The following is a 23,332-nucleotide window of genomic DNA, read 5'->3' as shown; positions in this document are numbered from 1 at the left end:
ATATTGGAACCTCTCACCATTGCAATAAGGCAATAAAAAATTTAAGGACATTCGGTTTGGAAAAGAATAAATCAAACTCTCACTTTTTTCAGATTATGTGTTACTAAGAATAACCTAACAACTTCATATAAAAGCTCCTATCACAATAACATGGCACAGCAACATGGCAGGCTAAAATAATCAATGAACAGAAATCCATGACATTTCTCTAAGAAAATTCTAAAATGGAAGAGAGACAAAGTTTTAAAATCCCATTCACAATTCTGTCCCATTATCCTGGGAATAAATTTAACAAGAGACAAAAGACTTATATAAAAACATTATTAATTACTAACAAAATAAATAAAGAGGGCACAAGAAAATGGCAAAGCATATCCTGTTTATGGATTGGAAGGGTTGATATTATCAATATAACAATCTTGCTCACAGCATTATACAGATTCAATACAGTCCATATAAAAATACTTATAGCATTTTAAAAAACTGTGTAAATTTATATGGTGTAACAACCCCCCATCCCAAATAAGCTAAGCAATTCTAGGGGATAAAGGAGATTAGGAGGCTTTTCTTTCTCCAAATTCAAAGTATATTATAAAACTGTAGTGATTAAAAATGTGGTCCTAGAATAAGAATAGACTCTCAGACCAACTGAATAAAATTGAGAGTTCACAGAGAGATGCTCAAGTATATGGACAGTTAATTTTCAAAAATGAAAAAAATATAAAGTGAAAAAGGTACAAAAAGCAAAAACATATAAAAGTCAAAATGTATGAAGTGAATCAGGGTAGCCTCTTCAACAAAACAGGAAAAACAGGTTAGTCACATGCAAAAACTGAAATCAGGCCCATTTCTAAACTATAATAAAAAGCAAAATAAAAATAGAAAAATATTAAATCCTGATATCAGCTCAATCAGACCTTAATCTATAGACTATATTGAGGAAAACAGAGGTAGAATCCTTCATGACACTGTGTTAAACCTCTTCAACGATTCGGTGCTATTGACCAAGGAAATGAGAAAAGAGATGAACAAATGGAATTACATCAAACTAATAAGCTTGTGTATCAGAAAAGAAACAATGAGCATAATAAAAAACCACCCCACAGACTGGGAGAGAATAATTGCTCACACTCATCTGATAAAAAAGAGTTTATATCCAAGATACATAAAACACTGGGAGAACTATAATTGAAAAATATTTAAATTGTGGAAAATAGATTAGCAGAAGCATCTTCAAAGAAGACATATAATGAGAAGACATATAATGACCAAAATGTATATGAAAAATGCTCTACATTACTTAACAAAAAGGAAGTTCAAATCAAAGCAACAATGAGATATCACCTTATATCAGAGAGACTAGCACTCATCAAAAATAATAAAAATTAGTGTTAGCATGGGTGTGGGGGAAAAAGCACCCTCATGCACTGCTGATGGGAATGTCAACTGTTTCAGACATTTTGGAAAACAATGTGAACACTACTCAAAAAAAAGCCAATGTAGGAATTGAGCTTTCTTATGACCCCACAATTCTACTTCTTGTCATATAGCCCAAGCTCCCAAAAACTCTACTCATAAAAGACATCTGCAATCGTGTTCACTGCACCACTATTCACAATAATATATAAATCTTGCGTATAACCCTTATCAAAAAACAGATTATTTTTATATATAAATGTACATATGCACAATAGAATACTTCTCAGCTATAAGAAAAGATGAAACCATGCAATTTTATGCCATGTGAATGGATCTGGAGAGTATCATGCTGAAAGAAATTAATCAGAAGAGGAACAAACACAAAATAATATTTCTCATGTGCAGGATATAAAGAAACATAGAAGGGGAATAACTAATGTGCAAGCGCAGCAGAAACATATCTGGCCTTCGTTAGGAAGCTTACCCAGAGAGTAGGGGAGTAGGGTACATTGGGACAATGATAGGGGATACACAGAATATGTTGGGGGATTTGGTGCTAGAATATTTCAGTCACATAACTCTATATCAACAGGTTGATAAATAACCATTCCTAAAGTAATATTTTTAAGATTTTAAATTTTTGTTGAATCACCGTAAGATACAGTGAAATAGCTGTTCATGGTTGGGTTTCAGTCATAGTGTTCCAACACTCATCCCTCCACCATTGTACATTTCATGTCACCAATGTTCTCAGTTTCCCTCCTGCCACCAGCCACTACCACACCCCCCAGCTTGATACCATTATTCTCTCTCTGCCTCTCTCTGTCTCCCCCCCCACACACACACACTTGGGGCCATTATGGCTTGCAATACAGGTACTGAGAGATTAGCATGTTTGTTCCTTTACATATTTTCAGCACACTATTCTTTTTAATTTTTTTTCTTTTTTGCTCACACCCAGCGATGCACAGAGGTTACTCCTGGCTCATGCCTCGGGAATTACTCCTGGGGGTGCTCGGGGGACCATATGGGATGCTGGGAATCAAACCCAGGTTGGCCACGTGCAACGCAAATGCCTCAAGCCCCTAAGCATACTATTCTTATCCAGAGTTATCATTGGCAACTTTCTTTGCTATGGTGTACCTTCTCTATTTCTACTGCCTTCTTCCCTAGCACACAAGGCAGGTTTCCAACAGTGGACCAATTCTCCTGGCCCTTGTCTCTACCGTTCTTGGGCCTTGGTCTCATATGTTTTTCATAGCCCAAAAATGAGTCCGATCATTTTAGATTTATCCCTCTCCTTCTGACTCATGTAACTGAGCATGATACTCTATGTCTATTAATTTGTAAAATATTTGTAACTTCATTTTTTTCCTAACAGATGCATAGTATTGCATTGCATAGGTGTACCGAGTTTTTTTTTTAAATTTTTATTAGTGAAACACCATGACATTTTTAGACTTAAAAATTTTTGTGCTTGGGTTTCAATTATACAATGATCGAGTACCCATCCCTCCACCAGTGCTCATTCTCCACCACCACTGATCCCAGTAACCCTCCCACCCCCATCCCCCCATCCCACCCTGCCTCTGTGGCAGGGCATTCCCTTTTGTTCTCTCTCTCCTTTTATATGGTCTTGGGTACTTGGGCTGTTTCCAAATTCTGGTTACTGTGAATAGTGCTGCAGTGAAGTTGTAAGTGCAGATAGCAATTCGGCTGTGTATTTTTGGCGCCCCAGGGTATATTCCCACAAGTGGTATGGCTGAATGATATGGAAGATCAATTCTAGCTTTCTATAGAATGCCCATATTTTTTCCAAAAAGGCTGGACAATTCAACATTCCCATCAACAATGAAAAAGAGTCCCTTTCTCCCGGCATCCATGCCAGCATTGGTTGCTCTTGTTCTCTTTAATGTGTGCCAGTCTCTGTTGTGTGAGATATCCAATTGTTGTTCTTATTTGCATCTCTCTGATGATTAGCCATGTAGATCATTTTTCATGTGCCCTTTGGCCATTTTTATTTCTTCTTTGAGTAAGTTTCTATTCATTTCTTCTCCCCATTTTTGATTACGTTAGATGTTTTATCTTGTAAAGTCATACCAGTGCTTTTTTTATATATGTAGATATTAACCTTTCATCAGATGGATATTGCAAAAGCAGATCTTCTCAATTAGTGAGCTATCTTTGTATCTTGGTCAACATTTCTTTAGAGGTGTAGAAGCCTCCAAGTTTAATGTAGTCCCACGTGTTTATCTTTGCTTCCACTTGCTTGGTCAGTGGTGTTTCATCCTTGAAGTTTCCTTTAGCTCAATGTAATTTAGAGTTCTGCTCACATTTTCTTACATGTATCCTAAGGATTCAGATCAGACATTGGGGTCTTTAATCCATTTTACCTGACTTTTACGCGTAACATTAGACAGAGGTCTGAGCTCATTTTTAGCATGTAACTATCCAACTTTCCCAGCACCACTTGTTGAAGAGGCTTTCCTTGATCCACTTCTATGGAGAAGGCCACTTTCTTTGGAGTTCTGGCCTTGTTGCCAGATCGTATAAATACAAGTAAAAATTGCTTAGCATATGAATTCCTGGAACATAAGTCATTTTATTCCATGTTTTTTACAGCCTTGCCTAGCATAGTAGGTGATCATGACATATATTGAATGTATGCTCATATACATAAAATACTTCAGAGGAATAATCCTATGACCTGAGCAGCAATTTGAAAGAGATTTGAGAGTCTGGAAAACAACTCTTCAAGCAAACAACTCCTTAGAAAAGGCTGGGATGGCCATACTGGTATCAGAAAACATAACTTTCAGGCGGAAAATATTAGAAGAGACAAAAATGGTCATTTCTTCATAATCAAGCACACTTAGTCACTTAAATCACTTAATCACTTAATCCCCGTTATTCATTGATATACTTGAGCGGGTGCCAGTAACGTCTCCATTCATCCCGGTTGCGTGCTAGCGTAGCCCAATGGTATCTGTTCGTTCTAGGAACATGCAGAGCCTCAAACCGATCATTCAGGGTCTTGACGAAGAAGTCTGACCATCTTGTAGGTGGGTGTCCATGTGATCTTCTGATGTCCCGTGGAATCCAATCAGTAATGGCTCTAGTCCAGTGGTTGTCTGTAAATCTCATTACGTGTCCAGCCCATCTGATTTTTGATGCCTTGGCAAATGAGACAGTGTCCCTGATTCTTGAGCATTGACGAAGATCAGAACTCCGGATTCTATCTCTCATTTGAATGAATCGTGATATTCCAAGCATAGCTCTTTCGATTCCTCTTTGAGAGACCTGAATAGCGTTCTCATCCTGTTTTCGTAGGGTCCAGGTCTCTGAGGCATATGTTAATGCAGGAAGAACAATGGAATCAAACACATGTGCTCGTAGCTGGAGGTTCTTTGTCCTTTTAGCTATTTCTTCAACGCTCTTGAGGGCATTCCAAGCCGCTCTCTTCCTCCTGCGCAACTCAAGTGCCAGGTCATTCATCATGTTGATTTCTCGACCTAGGTATATATAACTGTTGCATTCGGAGATGGTGGTTCCGTTGAGAGCGAATGGAGAGTCAGGAACAAGGCTGTCTCTCATAAACATTGTCTTCGTAAGATTCACAGTCAAAGTCGTTCAGCATTTGTGCCACTTGGCTGAAGTTTCGTGTTATTAGAACGATGTCATCAGCAAAGCAGAGGTGGTGTAGCTGCTGACCATCTATCTTCACTCCCATGCTTTCCCATTCCAGTCATCGCATGATGTTCTCGAGGGTGGCACTGAAGAGTTTTGGTGAAATGGTATCACCCTGCCGAACCCCTCTCTTGATATGGATGATTACTTCTTCATAGAATGGTGAGATCCTGGTAGTGAATCCGCAATAGAGATCACGAAGGATCCTGATGTATTGAGTTTATACGCCCTGATTGGCTAGGGCTTCCATGACTGCTTCTGTCTCAACAAAGTCAAAGGCCTTCTTTAAATCAATGGACGTTAGACAGAGCAGCATCTTGAACTCCCGACAAACCTCAATGAGCTTAGTAATGGTGTGGATATGGTCGATGGTACTGAATCCTTTTTGGAATCCGGCTTGTTCACATGGTTGTCCTTCATCTAGTGTTCTGCTAATCCTATTCAGGATGACTCGAGTGAACAGTTTGTAGATGACAGACAATAGGCAGATTGGGCAATAGTTGCCAATGTTGTGGATGTCTCCCTTCTTGTATAGTAGTACAGTCTTGCTGGTTTTCCATTGGGATGGAACCTTGCATTCAGACAGGTAGCGTGTGAAGAGCCGAGCCAGTGTATTGATGAGTACTGATGGTAAGTTCTTCAGGTGTTCAGGTCTGATCTTGTCTGGGCCAGGTGATCTTTGTTTCTTTACTGACGAGATGGCATGTTGGATTTCAGAAGGGAGAACATTGGTAACAACATATCCATCATGTGGAATGTGGTATGTGGGCAAGTGGATGTGGCTATTAAAGAGATCTGAGTAGAAGTCATCAAGCACAACAGGAAGAAATTAAACACCTAAACATATATGCACCCAATAGGAGAACAACTAAATACTTAAAACTTCAAGGAGAAGATTGGTAGGAGAACAACATTAGTTAGAGACTTCAGCAACTGCTTTCTCACCACTTCATAGATCAAGAAAAATAAAAGACAGCAATAAAACAATGGCTTTGAAGGCTTAAATGTAAGAGGGGACTAGTGTACGTGGTATTTCATCCCCAAAGCTGAAAACACATTCTTTGGCAATGATTATGGAACGTTCTCTATGATAGATTACATGCTGGGGAACAAAACATGCCTCAAAAATTTAAGAGGATAGGAATTGTACCAAATAACTTTTCAGACCATGACACTCTGAAAATAGAAGTTAACCACAGACAGAAAAGGAGAACCAAAAGTAACACTGGGAAATTAAACAACACGACACTGAAAAACCAGTGGGGATAGGATATCAAATGGAAAATCAAAAGATTCCTGGAAACAAATGCGAATGAAACATGTTCTAAAATAACATGTGGGACATAGCAAATCAGTGTTAATATGAAAGTTTATAGTTCTGCAAGTATTCATCAGAAAGGAAGAAAGTACCCTCATAAATAACTTCACAGCTTAAGATGTTGGAAAATGACAAACAAAACCCATACCATACAGGAGAAAGGAAATGATACAGCATAGAGCACAAACTAATGCACTGAATTCCAAGAAAACAATCCAAAAGATTAATGAAACCAGAAGTTATTCTTTCAAAAAAATAAACAAGAGCAAGCTTCACAGATATATAGAGAGAGAAAGAGAGAAAGAACCTAATAAACCAAATCAGAAATGTAAGGAGAGACATTACAACAGAAAGCACAGAAATTCAAAGGTTTATCAGATATTACTCTGAGAAATTTTATGCCATGAAAGAAGAGAACTTATAAGACATCGAAAATTTCTTGGATTCTTATAACCCCCAAGGCTGAACCGAGAGGATTAAGATACACAAACAGAACTATAACTATTGAGGAAATTCAAATGGTAATCAAAAGTTTTCCCCAAAACAAAAGCCCAGGCCCAGATAGATTCATTACTGAATTCGTTCAAACCTTTAAAGTGGACACACTCCCAATATTTTATAAGCTTTTCTAGGAAATTGAAAAAACAGTAATACTCCCAATCTTAGGCAGATATCACTCCGATACCAGAAGCAGAAAGAGATACCGCAATGAAAAGAGAGTTATAGAATGAAATCCCTAATGAACACAGATGTAAAGATTGTCAACAAAATACTGCCAAATAGAATTCAACAACTCATCAAAAATATCATAGACTATGACCAAGTAGTATTTATCCTGGCCATGCAAATAGAGTTTAACATCCACAAGTCAATCAACATAATATCAATGAAAGAAAAACACAAACTATATGATCCTATCAATAGATGCAGAAAAAGCATTTGACAAGATTAATAACCCATGCATGATAAAAAAAAACTCTCAATAACATGAGAGTTGTAGGAACTTTCCTCAATATAGTTAAAGCCATCTACCACAAGCCCACGGCAAACATTATTCTCAATGTCGAAAAACTAAAAGACTTTGAGAAATTGAAATGGTAATATAAAGTCTCCCCAAGAACAAAAGTCCTGGCCCACATGGATTCACGAGTGAATTCTTTCAAATATTTAAAGAGTACTTACTCCCAATCCTCTTTAATCTTTTCCACAAAATTGAAATATCAAAAACACTTCTGAACAGTTTCTACGAAGCAAATATTACTCTGATACCAAAAGCAGACAGAGATACCACAAAGAAAGAGAATTACAGGCCAATATCCCTGATGAACAAAGATGAAAAGATCCTCAACAAACTACTAGCAAATAGAATCCAAGTACTCATCAAAAATATCATACACTATGACCAAGTAGGATTCATCCCAGCTACGCAAGGACGGTTTAACGTCCGGAAATCAATCAACATAATCCATCATATCAACAAAAGAAAAGATAAAAAGCATATGATTATATAAATAGATGCAGAGAAAGCATTTGACAAGAAACAGCACCGATTTATGATGAAAACCCTAGCCAAAATGGGGATAGAGGGGACTTTCCTCAACGTAGTTAAAGCCGTCTACCAGAAGCCTACAGCAAGCATCATCCTCAATGGGGAAAAACTGAGAGCAAGAGCCTTCCCTCTAAGATTAGGGACGAGACAAGGATGCCCACTCTCTCCAATGCTGTTCAATATAGTACTGAAAGTACTTGCAATAGTGATTAGGCAAGAAAAAGATATTCAGGGAATTCAGGTAGGAAAGGAAGAAATCAAGCTCTCACTATTGGCAGATGATATGAAACTATAATTAGAGAACCCAATAACCTCCACCAAAAAACTCTTAGAAACAATAGACTTGTATAGTAAAGTTGCAGTCTATAAAATCAATACCCAAAAGTCCATGGCTTTCCTATACGCAAACAGTGAGAGAGAAGAAAGCTACATGAAAAAAACAATCCCGTTCACAATTGTGCCCGAGAAAATCAAGTACCTAGGAATCAGCTTAACTAAGGAAGTAAAGGACCTATACAAAGAAAACTACAAAACGCTACTTCAGGAAATAAAAGAGGACATGAAGAAATGGAAAGATATCCCCTGCTCATGGGTCGGGAGACTTAACATTGTCAAAATGGCAATACTACTGAAAGCATTGTATAAATTCAATGCAATCTCTATAAGGATATCTATGACATTCTTCAAAGAAATGGAGCAAACACACCTGAAATTTATATGGAACAATAAGCCCCCACGAATAGCTAAAGCAATTCTTGGGAAAAAGAAAATGGGAGGAATCAACCTCCCTAACTTCAAACTCTACTACAAAGCAGTAATAATTAAAACAGCATGGTACTGGAACAAAGGCAGAACTGCAGGCAAATGGAACAGGGTTAAATACACTGACATCTCCCCTCAATTATATGATCATCTAATCTTTGATAAAGGTGCAAGAAAAGTGAAGTGGAGCAGGGAACGCCTCTTTAACAAATTGTGCTGCATCACTGGATGACTACATGCAAAAAAATGGGCTCAGAACTCTGCCTAACACCATGTACAAAAGTAAGATAAAAATGGATTAAAGACCTCAACATCAGACCAGAAACCATAAGGTACATTGAATATAAAGTTGGCAAAACCCTCCATGACATTGAAGCTAATGGTATTTTCAAAGATGCCACGCCACTGACCGAGCAAGTGAAAATAGAGATAGATAAATGGGACTATCTTAAACTAAGAAGCTTCTGCACCTCCAAAGAAACAGTGACCAAAATACAAAGACAGTCTACAGAATGGGAAAGGATATTCGCTGAATACACATCTGACAAGGGGTTGATATCAAGGATATACAAAGTACTGGTTGAACTCCAGAAGAAGAAAACATCCAACCCCATCAAAAAATGGGGCAATGAAATGAACAGAAACTTTCTCACAGAAGAAATCCGAATGGCAAAAAAGCACATGAGAAAATGCTCTACATCATTAATCATCAGAGAGATTCAGATCAAAACCACAATGAGATACCATCTCACACCTCAGGGACTTGCCCACATTCAAAAGAACAAAAGCAACCGATGCTGGCACAGATGTGGCGATAAAGGGACACTCCATTGTTGGTGGGAATGCCGACTGGTTCAGCCCTTTTGGAAAACAGTATGGACGTTTCTCAAAAAATTAGAAATTGAGCTCCCATTTGACCCAGCAATACCACTCCTGAGAATGTATCCCAGAGAGGCAAAAATGTATAGTCAAATTGACATCTGCACTTGTTTGTTCATTGCAGCACTCTTTACGATAGCCAGAAACTGGAAGAAACCTGAGTGCCCAAGAACAGATGACTGGTTAAAGAAACCTTTGTTCATCTACACAATGGAGTACTATGTAGCTGTGAGAAAAGATGAAGTCACGAAATTTACATACAAGTGGTACAACATGGCAAGTATCATGCTAAGTGAAATGAGTTAGAAAGAGAGGGATGGACGTAGAATGATTGCATTCATCTGGGGGATATCAAGTAACAAAATATGAGATTAATACCCAAGAATATCTGAAATCAGCACCAGGAGGATTACTCCATAGCTTGGTCAGAGGCCAGCCGGGTATTCTAGGGGAAACGGCAGATCAGATAGAGAAGGGAGCACCAAATAAAGGGTGTTTGGAGGATCCTCCCAGGACGGGAGATGCATGTTGAAAGTGGACTATGGACTGAACATGTTTGCCACTCAATGCCTCTTTTGCAGACCACAACACCCAAAAGGAGAGAGAGAACAAAAAGGAATGCCCTGCCACAGAGGCAGGGTGCGATGGAGGGGGATGGGAGTGGGAGAGATATTATCCATGGTGGTGGAAAATGGGCACTGGTGGAGGGATGGGTATTTGATCATTGTATAATCGAAACCCAAGCACAAAAATTTGTAAATCTACAACTGTACCTCATGATGTTTCACTAATAAAATTTTTAAAAAAACCTAAAAGTCTTTGCAGGGCCAGTGACACAATGGATAATGCGTCTGACTATGGATCAGAAGATTCCAGGTTCAACTCCTGGCTGGCTCGGCGAGCACACTGCTTTGGGGCTCGAGCGATAGCACAGTGGTAGGGCATTTGCCTTGCACGCAGCCAACATGGCCGACCTGAGTTCGATTGCTCCGCCCCTCTCAGAGAGCCCGGCAAGCTACCTAGAGTATCTCGCCCACATGGCAGAGCCTGGCAAGCCACCCGTGATGTATTCGATACGCCAAACACAGTAACAACAAAATCTCCAATGGAGACTGGGCCCGCTCGAGCAAAAGTCTTTAAGCACCAGACAAAGTCGCCCAGTCTCTTAACTCCTATTCAATACAGTACTGGAAAACTTTCCATAGGAGTTAGGCAAAAAAAAAAAAAAAAAGATATCAAGAGCATCCGGGTGGGAAAGGAAGAATTCAAGCTTTCACTATTTGCATATAATATGATAGTATGCTAGACTCTTAAGTATATGATAACTTAAACGTTGATAAAGGAGCAAGAAATGTGAAGAGGAACAAGGAAATCCTTTTCAACAAATGATGCTGGGAAACTGAACTGCTACCAGCAAAAAAAAAAATGAACTCTGACTTCTGTCTAATTCCAGGTACAAAATATTACAAACCTCAATGTCAGACACGAATCCATAAGGTACCTGGAGCAAAGTGTAGGCAGAACCCTCCATGGCATTGAAGCTAAAAGCATCTTTAAGGATGAAACACCACTGACCAATCAAGTGGAAACAAACATAAACAAATGGGACTATATCAAACTAAAAAGCTTCTGCACCTCAAAGGAAACAGTGACCAAAATACAGAGAGAGCCCACGGAATGGGAAAGAATATTTACCCAATATCCACCTGATAAGGGGTTAATATTCAGGATATACAAGACAACAGCAGAATTGTACAAGACAAAAACCTCCAACCCCATCATAAATGGGGAGAAGAAATGAAAAGAAGCTTCCTCAAAATTCAAATACAAATGGCCAAAAGGCACAGAAAAAATGATCTACAGGGCTGGAATGATAGTACAGCAGGTAAGGTGTTTGCCTTGCACGCAGCCAACCTCGGTTTGATCCCTGGCATAGCATATGGTCCCCCAAGAACCGCGAGGAGTAGTTCCTGAGTGCAGAGTCAGTAGTAACCCCTGAGTATCGCTGGGTGTGACCCAAAAAGCAAAAAAATGCTCTATATGGCTAATCATCAGGGAGATACAAATCAAAACAATAATGAGGTATCATCTTACACCACAGAGATTGGTACACATCAAAAAGAACAAGAACAACCAGTGCTGGCACCAATGAAAGGGACTCTCATTCATTGTTGGTGGGAATGCAGACTGGTCCAACCATTTGGAAAATAATATGGGTACTCCTTAAAAAACTAGAAATTGAGCTTCCATAAGACCCAGAAATACCACTTCTGGGAATATATCCCGAGGGTGCAAAAAAGCACACTAGCAATGACATCTGCACCTGTATGTTCATTGCAGCACTGGTCACAATAGCCAGAAACTGGAAACAACCTGAGTGCCCCAGAACAGACGACTGTTTAAAGAAACTTTGTTACATCTACACAATGGAATACAATGCAGCTGTTAGGAGAGATGAAGTCATGAAATTTGCTTACAAGTGGATGGTCATGGAGAGTATCATGCTAAGTGAAATGAGTCAGAAAGAGAGGGACAGACATAGGATGACTGCATTCACATTTATGGAATATAAAATAACATAAGATTGACTCCGAAGGACAGTAGAAACAGGGCCAGGAATACTGTTCCGTGGTTTGTAGCCTACCTCATGATCTTGGGGAGAAGGCAGCTGAAATAGAGAAGGGATCACTAAGTCAGCGATGGTTGGTGGGATCTTTCAGCATGAAGGATGTGTGCCGAAAGTAGATAAAGGACCAACGTGGTAGCCTCTCTGTATCTGTATTGCAAACCATAATGCCCAAATGTAGAGAGATGGTATGAGGCAGATTGTCTGCCATAGAGGCAGGGGGAGGAGTGGTGTGGGAGGAATACTGGGGACATTGGTGTTGGAAAATGTGCACTGGTGGAAGGATGTGTGTTTGAGACTAATACCCTAGGAAAGTAGAAACAAGGGCCAGGAGTATTGATTCATGGTTGGAAGCAGCCACAAGTGTGTGTGCAGGGGAGCAGGGCAGTTAGAATTAAGGAGGGACCACTATGACAATGATAGTTGGCAATGATCACTCTGCATACAAGAACTGCATAAAAGACGACCTTTAAGCACCTGTTTTGAAAACCACAATACCCAGAAATAAAGAGAGAAATCAAGAGAAAAACAAAAGTACCCTCCATAGAGGCAGACTGGTCGGGGTGGGGGGCGTGGATTGGAGCGGGGAAACTGAGGACATTGGTAGCGTGACATATACACTGGTTAAAGGATGGGTGTTGGAATATTGTATGACTGAAACCCAGTCAGGAGCAATTTTGTAAATGTGTACCTCACTGCGAAAAAAAGAAAGCTCTAAGAGGATTAATGTCTTTTTCTTCGAGACTCTAAGTATGTCCTTTTTTATCATAGGCTGATTTTAAGGAAGCACCAAAAAAGGGACGTGTGAAAGAAAGATAAAGCTCACCATAAAAACCTTAAAAAGAATATAATGTAGTGTTTATAGTAACTTATCATAGTTTTCATCACTTTTATTTAACAAAGGAATCAAGAAACACATAGTTAAGTATTTTATGATTTCACATAACTAGCAAGTTCCTGGGTTCTCTCAACTGAGACTGAAGCTTTTGCACATGCTTCCTCTCTCCACACTCCAAAAATTACACTCTCTTTCTACTTACCTCCCCGGGCTTTCACTCTGATAGGTCCCTGAGGGATTTTTGCCAGACAGTTACCCACCCAACTCCAGTGAATCTGTGTTTTCTCCTGTGAAACGTTGACCTGAAATTTGGTGAGGTCAGAATCTCCATTCCAAGGGCTTTCTCCAGAGTTCCATACTGTTTCAGAATCTGTTTCAGGAAGAGATTTGTTTGACAGCTTGGGATAGTGGTGCCATTCATTAGTGTTAAAGGGTAGAATCCGGGGCTAGGGACCACACGTTGAGAAGGGAGGAGCCAGGGGGCGGTCCCTTGTGACCAGACCTAAGGAGAGGTCTGGAGAAAACCTGGCTGACAAGCTCCTGGACAACAGCTGCTGTAAACGCGTATTAGCCGCCTGGGGCCCAAGGTAAATCAGACCTTTCAACAAGCAATGGGGTTGGGTTCTGTTATGCAGGGAAAAGGGATGAAGGGAAATAAGAGGAGACTTCTGGAGGGTCGCGCGCTGAGGAAGGGGGTGGCGAACGCAAGAAATGTGTGAGATGAAGGAATCATCGGGGAAATGTGAGCGCTGAGGCAAACAATGTGTGAGAGGGTGCACTTGCGCAAGAGAGTGCGAGAGGGCTGAAGAGCATGGAAAAAAATGCGTCGGCATTTAGGGGTGGGACCAGAGGGTCACGCTCTTCCCCTGAACCTATTTTCCATAAATGGCCACTATTCAGTCATTTTTTAAGGTAAATGTTAACCCAGTGTTTTTTAGGATATAAGGAAAGAACAACAGAGGAAACTGTATCAAAACGAGGCTGTGCTAGGCGCAGGAAAGGCAGTTAGAGGGTGGCGTCATTTTAAAAGAAGATTTCATCTCTTTCCACCCTAAAACTCAGGTAATATCCCCACCCCGACCTTTTTCGTCCTCAGTGTTGCCCTCCAACCCCTCTTCCCGGGCTCTATTCTTTCGCCTTTAAGTAAGGTAACTGCCTCTAGTCTTAGTCTAACCAGCTGGAGCCTGAGCAGAGTGGGTGGAGCCCGCAGCAGCCACAGGCTGAGCTCAAAGGCTGGTGGGACTGATCCCGGGGGAGGGGGCCACTACCGGCGCACGGCAGCCATGACGTTGATCAGATCATTCACAGAAAATCCTGTCTCATTCCATCTACAGTCGCAGCTCGATTCCAGATGCCTTTATCCTTTCGCTGGGCGGTGAGCTGATGGCCCAGGTTCGAGAAGTTTCCCTGCCTTCTGGCTCTTTGGTCCTTTGGAGCTCGGGAAGTGGGATAGGAGCCTTCCCCTAGTACGCTATGGAGAAGGAGAGGGAAATGGAGAAGGCGGTGGGGAGGAGAATGTGTGTTCAAGCCTGGGAGCTGAGGAGATGAAGCTGGATCCGTTACAGGGGCACAACCTCGCGCAGGAGGAGAACTTGATGTTGAGTGGCGGCAGCAGCGGCAGCGGCAGCGGCAGCGATGAGAAGGTGCTTCTCTCAACGCCCCCTGGCTGTCACAGTGGCAGCTGGCCCCTGTGTTTGCGCCGCCGGTCTCGCCCTCGGGCCCTGCCTCTGGCCCACTCCCGAGGTCCGCCGGGGCGTTCAGCTCCACCCCTACCACTAGCCCATTCTCCTGCGTCTCTGCTGCTACAGCTGCTTCCGGGTTCCCGAACCTGGTGCAGATCTCTGCGTAGTTATCCCCCCAGATCAAGGCGTCAGACAAAGCAAGGCTGTTCTGGAGATCGAAGTGCCTTTGGGGACTGGTTGCTGGAAGGTGGAGTTTGATCACGGGCCCACTGGCTGCTCTCATGTGGAGAGCTTTAAAGTAGCTAAGAACTGGCAGAGGAACCTGCGGTTGATCTACCAGCATTTCGTTTGGAATGGGACCCCAGAGACTAGGAAACGTAAGGCAAAGTCGTGCATCTGTCATATATGTAGTACCCATACTACAAACTCCATGCTTGTCTCTCCTGTGTCTTTTTTGGCTGCTTTACTGAGAAACATATTCACAAACATGCAGAAACAAAACAGCACAATTTAGCTGTAGATTTGTATCATGGGGTTGTGTTTTGCTTTATGTGTAAGGATTACATATATGACAAAGACATAGAACAGATTGCCAAAGAAACGAAAAAGAATAAATTTAAATTAACTTCCACTCAACAGAGGTGATTTAAAAAGTGTATGACATCAGATATTGAAGATAAACAATCAGCCCGTGAGCACAAGAAACAGGAGACAAAATTGGTGAAACCCAAGGAAAGGAGAAAACAGTTTATACTGTACGCCTGAGGGGACTGATTAATCTTGGGAACACTTCCTTATGAACTGTATTGTCCAGGCACTTATTCATATTCCTCTACTGAAAAACTTCTTCTCTAATAAGCATAAATTTGTAATGATAAGCCCTAGCTTGTGTCTTGTCTGTGAGATACCTTCTCTTTGTCATGCTATTAACTCTGGGATCCAAACTCCTCACATTCCCTATAAGTTACTAAACTTGATTTGGATTCATGCAGAACACTTAGCAGGGTACAGGCACCAGGATGCCCATAAGTTCCTCATTGCCATATTAGATGTGCTGCATAGATACAGCAAAGATGATGGCAATGTACAAGAGGCCAATAACCCCAACTGCTGTAACTGCATAATAGAACAGATATTCACAGGTGGCTTGCAGTCAGATGTCACATGTCAAGCTTGCCACAGTGTTTCCACCACAATAGATCCATGCTAGAACATAAGTTTGGACTTGCCTGGGTCTTGTGCTACATTCAGTTCTCCGAATCCAGAGAAGGCTGACAGTACAGTTGACTATATACCAGGAATCCCTTCACTCAGATTGCCTGAAGTGGTTTACAAGGCCAGAAGACCTAGGAAGCAGTTCCAAAATCAAATGCAGTAGTTGTCAAAGCAACCAGGCATCCACAAAACAGCTCATGATGAAGAAATTACCTATTGTAGCCTGTTTTCATCTTAAGTGATTTGAACACGTGGGTAAACAGAGATGAAAAATTAATACTTTTATTTCCTTTCCCTTAGAACTTCACATGACTCAATTTTTAGCCTCCACTAAAGAGAACAGAATGAAAGAAGGTCAGCCACCAGCTGACTTTGTGTCTACTGAGAATAAGTACCATGGAACTTTGGAAAGTGGACATTATATCAGTTTTACCAGGCAGCAGAAGGATCAGTGGTTCAGTTATGATGATGCTGTCATTACCAAGGCTACCATAGAGGATTTACTTTTAAGTGAAGGATATTTACTATTCTATCACAAACAGGATCTTGAAAAAGAGAAAGACTAGTCTTACCAGAATACTTATCAGAAAAAAGTAAAAGGGATGAATAAACAAGGATATGCAAACCTAATCTGGAATGGACAATAACAACTATACAACAAGCTCCTCTTGAAATATCATAAAACCTACCTGGAATGAACAATTGACAATAGTACCTATGTGATAATTAGCTTCTTGATACGAATAATGTATTTTAACATGGTGTGTGGGTCTGGTTGGGGAGAGTAAAAACCAGTGACCGCTTAGCCTTAAAAATAGGAAAAGGAAGAAGAGGCTAAAATGGTCACGTAAAGCATATTTCAATTATCAGGATGCTTCAGGCGGTGAGAATGGGACAGGAGATGCTAGGAATGATGTAATTTGTTTGTATAAAAAAACTGTGGGAAGTCAGGGACTTTCCTTCATCAGAAGAAGCTTCAAAATTGGTATTTAAGCTACATCAGACCAGTCATAGTTTGAAAAAAAAGATAATAGTTTATGACCAGTGAGATAGCTCAAAGGTATCTTCTAAGCAATGCTCAAGTGTGGCCCTGGTGGCCCTCATTGTCAGTTCTGGTACAAATATGCCAAGTTTTGCCGATAGTAGCCACTAGGCCCCTGGACTCTCAAGAAGAGCTGGGGTGTGCCCCACCAAAAAGTACTTAATATTGTCAAAGAAACCTTGAAGTTTTATATTAAAACTTTTTTGGATTTTAATAGAAAATGTTCTTAAATGTTGAAATATTAAGTTAAAATTTTCAAACAGATCATTTAAATGTTAAAAGGTTCAAATTTAAAAGTTTAATTTTTTTAAGAAAACAATTTTAGAAATATTTTTAAAAGGTAAAATTAATAAAACAAGGAAAACTGAACTTTTACATGAAAGTTAAAATGGACAGTTTAAAAGTTAAAAAGTTAAAAGATAATGAAGAAAGCTCCTAAAAGGAAAATTTTAAATGGAATAATATGCTATGTAAATATGCTTGTTAAAATTTAGAGCAGGGGACAGAATGAATTTACAGCAGGTAGGGTGCTTGCCTTGCATGTGGCTGACCCGCATTCTATGTCCAGCACCCCAAATGGTCCAAAAATTAAAAGTTAATAACATTTAATAAAAATAAAATATTTATAAGAAATAAATAAGTTTTAAAAATAAGAATGTAATTAAAATTTATATTTATAGAAAATTTTAGAAGAGGAAAGTTTAGAATTCAATAGAATTGTCTAAAATTTTTTAATTAAAAAATTAGAGACAGATGAACTAGGAATGGCTCACAGAACTGGAGGGCATATTTTTCAGATGGGAGTCCTGGGTTCAGTCAGTAACACCACATGCTCCACAGATAATCACAGCTATTATCCCCTACTCAAATTGGAGACTTAATCATGGTGTTTAAATAATCTTTGATAAGTTCAAGTTGAGAAATTTAAATAAAAGCTAAGTATTTAAACAGAAGATACAAAGAAGAAAAAGAAAGTCTTTAAAAAGAAAGATTTAAATTTAAAAAGATAAAATATTTAAATAGACAAAGCATTAAAAAGCCATAATATTTTATTTCAATGTATACATACTAAAATCTGGGTTATAGAAAGTGAGTGGAGGGGTATGAATAACAAAGGTTTGTGAACATGTGTTTTTAATCATGTTCATATATACATTCAATTTGAAAATAATAGATAATTTAGCTATCTGTACTATCCAAGTGTGGGATTTCTGCAAAGTTTGATCTATTCTACCTTCCCCTATCAGGATCCACACCCTATTTTATTTCCTGAAGGAAGTATAGCTACTTATTTGACAGAATTAACTTCATCTATGAAAGACGAACATTAAAATTGGAGGCCAAACAGTATAGCAGATCAGGCTTTGCAAGGCTGACCTGAGTTTGATCCCCGGCATTCCATGTGGTTCAACACCACCAAGAGTAATACTTGACTGCAGAGCCAGGAGTAAACCCTGAGGACCATCTGGTGTGCCTCTCTGCCTAAGAAAGAGAGAGAGAAATGAAAATTGAAGCCAGTCCCTCCATTACAGATCATTAGTTTCTCTAGGAAGCTCTTGACAATCTAGGGGATTAAGAATATTAAACTGAATCCTATGACCTGATTTGAGGAAGTGCAGAAGACCCATATAAGAGGACTTCTCACCCTCTTCTTTCCCTATCCCCCTCCATGGAGAAACAGGATTTTATTTTATTTTATTTTAGATTTTTATTAGTGAAACATCATGAGGTACAGTTGTAGACTTAAAAAATTTTGTGCTTGAGTTTCAGTTATACAATGATCAAATACCCATCCCTCCACCAGTGCCCATTTCCCACCATCACTGATCCCATTATCCCTCCCACCCCCCATCCGTCCCATCCCACCCTGCCTCTATGGCAGGGCATTCCCCTTTGTTCTCTCTCTCCATTTGGGTGCTGTGGTTTGCAAAAGAGGCATTGAGTGGCAATCATGTTCCGTCTAAAGTCTACTCTCAGCACGCATCTCCCATCCTGGGAGGATCCTCCCAACACCCTTTATTTGGTCCTCCCTTCTATATCTGAGAAATAAAATTTTAAAATTTTCATATTAGAGCACCAGTTTTGTGTTTGAAAATGCTTTCAATTATTCTTGCTTGTACTTCTTTTTCCCTTATTCTATCATTCATGCCTGGTTCTCTGAACCCCTCACTTGTGGTCCTTCCTAGGCCACCTGCTGGCTTCTACTCATCCTTCAAGACACAGCTCATAGATGACCACTCTGGAGACTTCCTTAAATTCTCTATTCAGGTATAAGTCATAAAATTGTTTCTTGCCCCCCTATCCCTTTCACTGTGCCTCCAAAATATTTTGTCTGTACTTCAGTAATATTACTTATTCTACTTTGATTCTGCTGTAGTTTTGTAATTGTCTGCCCCTCTGTACAGAGCATTCTGCTAACAGGTGACCAAGACTTACTCATTTTTATGCTAATAAATGCTTGTTGAATGTGAGAATGAGTTCAGTTATTCAATTCACTCTCTCAGTAAATATGATCTCACCATTATCTGTAATATGGTATAATAGGGTGCAGTATGGTGTAATCAGTGTTATATTTTCCCCCAAAGATGGTGTAAGAAATGCTACTTAGTTGTAGGGTCTGGATTTATAAAGGAGGTACTAAGTGAAGAAATAAAAGAAATAACAAGAAATAACAATAAGTGTCGCAAGGAAGCGAGAATAGGCCTGAGAGTTGGTGGCCATGAGATAACAAGTGGTAGGGAGTACAGGAGCTGCAAGTGACACTGGGATCTCTAGTATATATGTGGCAACACTTTCCTTCATCACATCACAGTGTCTCAGAGCTCCCACAATATTTTCTCATCTTAAAAGGATGTACCAAAAAATCTCCATAGTGTGTCACACGATTATACCCAGGAGATAGCGTACATCACTGTTTCTTGATATAGTATATCCTTGCTTCTTAATAGTAAGTATTTGAGTTGAGACCCTTTTAACCTAAGAAGTGAAACATAGGAAAGGGCTTCAAAGATCACCTTGAGTTCATTATGAGATTAACTTTGAATTAATTTTTGGTCATCCAGTGTTTAGAAATCTTTTACTACTACCAATTTTTGTGGAAACCCCACACTTAGTTATGTAATCCCACGTTGGGGTACGACCTACTTTAAGAAGCTAGGATCTGCATCACTCCGTGCATTATGATTTTGGTACAGAGGAGTGAAGTTTATTGGTTGTGTTTAGTGGAGAGCTGTAGTTTGTCTGTTTATCATTATGTCCTCCTATTCTTTGTTGTTTCATTGAAGCTGGGTAGTGGAGGTAGTGGTGGTAGTGGAGGTCTGCCAGTGGGGTATTTATCTGGTCCCGGTAGGGGTAAGGTGGGTCTTCTGTGTGCAATATGATCCCTGGGTCTCTAGTGGTTAGTAGGAGCAGACAGGGCAGGGTAGGGTGGGGCTCCTGATTAGAATCCCTTTGTCACCAGTGGTTGGTGAGAGCAAGCAGAGAATCTCTGTCCCTGGGTCCGCTGAGCCTGGAGTCCAAGGTCTCAGAGAGTTCCGCTTATCTTGTTCTGTGGGTCTCCAGTCATGCATGAGTTTCGGCCGGAGCTGCCACGCGGGTCCGGAAAGCGTCCTGGAGTGTGGCGGCGGCTGGATAGTGGAGGTAGTGGAGGTACTATGCCGTGCGACACATCATAAGACACTAAATACCCATCTTCCGGAATTACCATAGCATATTTGATAGGGTTCAAATATGGTAACACCTACGAGGGCGATTAGAGGTCGCCCCAAAAGCTTCTATCCCTCTCGGAAAGAGTGGCAATCTACCGAGAGTATTCAGCCCGCACGGAAGTGCCTGGCAAGCTATCCGTTGTGTATTTGATATGCTAAAACCAGTAATTACAACTGGTCTCATTCACCTGACCCTGAAGGCTTCACCGACATGGCAGCACTGAGAAGAATGAGAAAGGAGAGGCCGATAAAATCTCAAGTGCGAACTAGGCTGCCACAACGAAGGAAGACAAAAATGATCGTCTGTACTTTCAATGCACGTATGCTAGCATCAGATGCATCCATCGAGGACCTGATGGTACAAGCTCGAATGATCAAGTACAACATCATTGGTCTGACCGAGACAAGAAGGCACGAATCTCACCATGCCGTTTTCGACACTGGAGAAGAATTGTTCCTCGGAACATGCGATAAAAGAGGTGTCAGAGGCATCGGTGTCCTTGTCAACACAAACTTGCCCATGAGCATTGATTCATTCGAATGCCTAACAACCCGAATCAGACGATTACAATTGAATAGATGTGGCTCACGGCCGGCAGTTTCTATCTTCGTTGTCTACGCACCAACATCTCATTATGATGAAAGCGAAATCGAGAAGTTCTATATGGAGCTGGAGAAGTTCTAGAAAGAAGACCACACCTTCTACAAGATCATTGTGGGTGATTTTAATGCCAAGATAGGACCGAGAAGATCAGCTGAAGAACTTCACATAGGAACCCATGGCCTAGAGTGGAACGAAGAGGGTGAGAGACTGTCTGAGTTCATCGTGTCAACCAAGACCATTCATTGTAACTCAGTTCCAGAAGGCAGATTCTAAACGTTGGACTTGGGAGTCTCCCGGTGGAGGATTCCACAACGAAATAGACCACATCATATTCAATCGACAGATTTGCCTGAGCGATGTCACTGTTGTCCCAAAATTCCGAACGGGATTGGACCACCGTCTCCTTCATGCAAAATTCTACTTCACAGAACAGGGAGAAAGGGCTGCAAAGTTCAAAAAGAGAACTCCCAGAATGAACACCAACTGGGAGCTCTTTGGCACTATTGCGGCAACATGGGAAGATGTCATTGTTGACAACATTGACGAGGAATACGATCGTCTGGTTCAGCACCTCCATGATTGTGCGAGGAACGCCAAGAGAGAGATAGCCACAAAAAAAAAATAAACGCCTGTCTTCGAAAACGCTTGAGCTTAATCGCCAACGTGGTTTGGCGCATGCCTCAGGCAACCGCAAGCGAACGTCCGAGCTCGCAAAGCAGTGCAGAGATGCGATCAAGGAAGACCTCAAAGAGAGAAGAGCAGAAGTGCTGGTAGATGAGGCAGAAGCTGGAAAAAGTATTCGTAACGCCCGCCTGTCCTTCGCCAACTATAAGACCAAGATGACTGCCCTCCGACGTCCTGATGGATGCATCACATCCTCCAGAATGGCAATGGAGAAGATTATCCATGACTTTTACTCAAATCTCTTTGATAGCCATGTCCACTTGCCGACATACCAAATTCCACAGGATGGATATGTCGTTCCCAACGTTCTCCCTTCCGAAATCCAACACGCCATTTCATCAGTAAAGAAACGAAGAGCACCCGGCCCAGACAAGGTCAGACCTGAACACCTAAAGAACCTGCCGTCAGTACTCATCAATACACTGGCTCGGCTCTTCACACGCTACCTGTCTGAATGCAAGGTTCTGTCCCAATGGAAAACCAGCAGGACTGTACTACTGTTCAAGAAGGGAGACATCCATGACATTGGCAACTATCGCCCGATCTGCCTATTGTTTGTCATCTACAAGTTGTTCACTCGAGTCATCCTAAATAGGACTGGCAGAACACTAGATGAAGGACAACCATGCGAGCAAGCCGGGTTGCGCAAAGGATTCAGCACCATCGACCATATCCACACGATAATCAAGCTCATTGAGGTTTCTCGGGAGTTCAAGATGCCGCTCTGGTTAATGTTCATTGATTTAAAGAAGGCCTTTGATTCTGCTGAGATGGAAGCGGTCACTGAAGCCCTAGTCAATCAGGGCATTCAAGCCCAATACATCAAGATCCTCCATGAGCTGTTTTGCGGATTCACTACTAGGATCTCACCATTCTACAAAGAAGTAATCATTGATGTCAAGAGAGGGGTTCGACAGGGTGATACCATTTCACCGAAACTCTTCAGTGCCACCCTCGAGAACATCATGCGACGACTGGAATGGGAGGGAATGGAAGTGAAGATAGATGGTCGGCAACTACACCACCTCCGCTTTGCTGATGACATTGTTTTAATAACACCAAACATCAGCCAAGAGGCACAAATGCTGGCCGACTTTGACCGTGATTTTGGAAAGGTAGGACTACAGCTGAATCTTATGAAGACAATGTTTATGAGAAACAGCCTCCTTCCTGATGCCCCATTCGCTCTCAACGGAATGACCATCTCTGAATGCAACAGCTATGTGTACCTAGGTCGAGAAGTCAACATGACAAATGACCTGACACCCGAGCTGCGCAGGAGGAAGAGAGCGGCTTGGAACGCCTTCAAGAATGTCGAAG

At 40.9% G+C, this 23,332-nt stretch overlaps 1 protein-coding gene across 1 annotated transcript; it reads left to right on the top strand.

The window, feature by feature from the left end:
• The first annotated feature begins 13,599 nt into the window (after positions 1-13,599).
• Positions 13,600-16,804, top strand: USP51 (ubiquitin specific peptidase 51). Its single transcript, XM_056130132.1, is given in 6 exon segments — positions 13,600-13,665; positions 14,007-14,140; positions 14,413-15,499; positions 15,502-15,549; positions 15,552-16,071; positions 16,073-16,804. Coding segments are annotated over 4 exon segments (1,227 nt in total). The 5' UTR covers positions 13,600-13,665; positions 14,007-14,140; positions 14,413-15,309; the 3' UTR covers positions 16,542-16,804.
• Positions 16,805-23,332: the final 6,528 nt, after the last annotated feature.

The sequence above is a fragment of the Sorex fumeus genome, unplaced genomic scaffold (assembly GCF_029834395.1).
Source record: "Sorex fumeus unplaced genomic scaffold, SorFum_2.1 ptg000073l, whole genome shotgun sequence".
Lineage (NCBI taxonomy): Eukaryota > Metazoa > Chordata > Mammalia > Eulipotyphla > Soricidae > Sorex > Sorex fumeus.
This window is presented reverse-complemented; position numbering and strand designations above follow the sequence as displayed.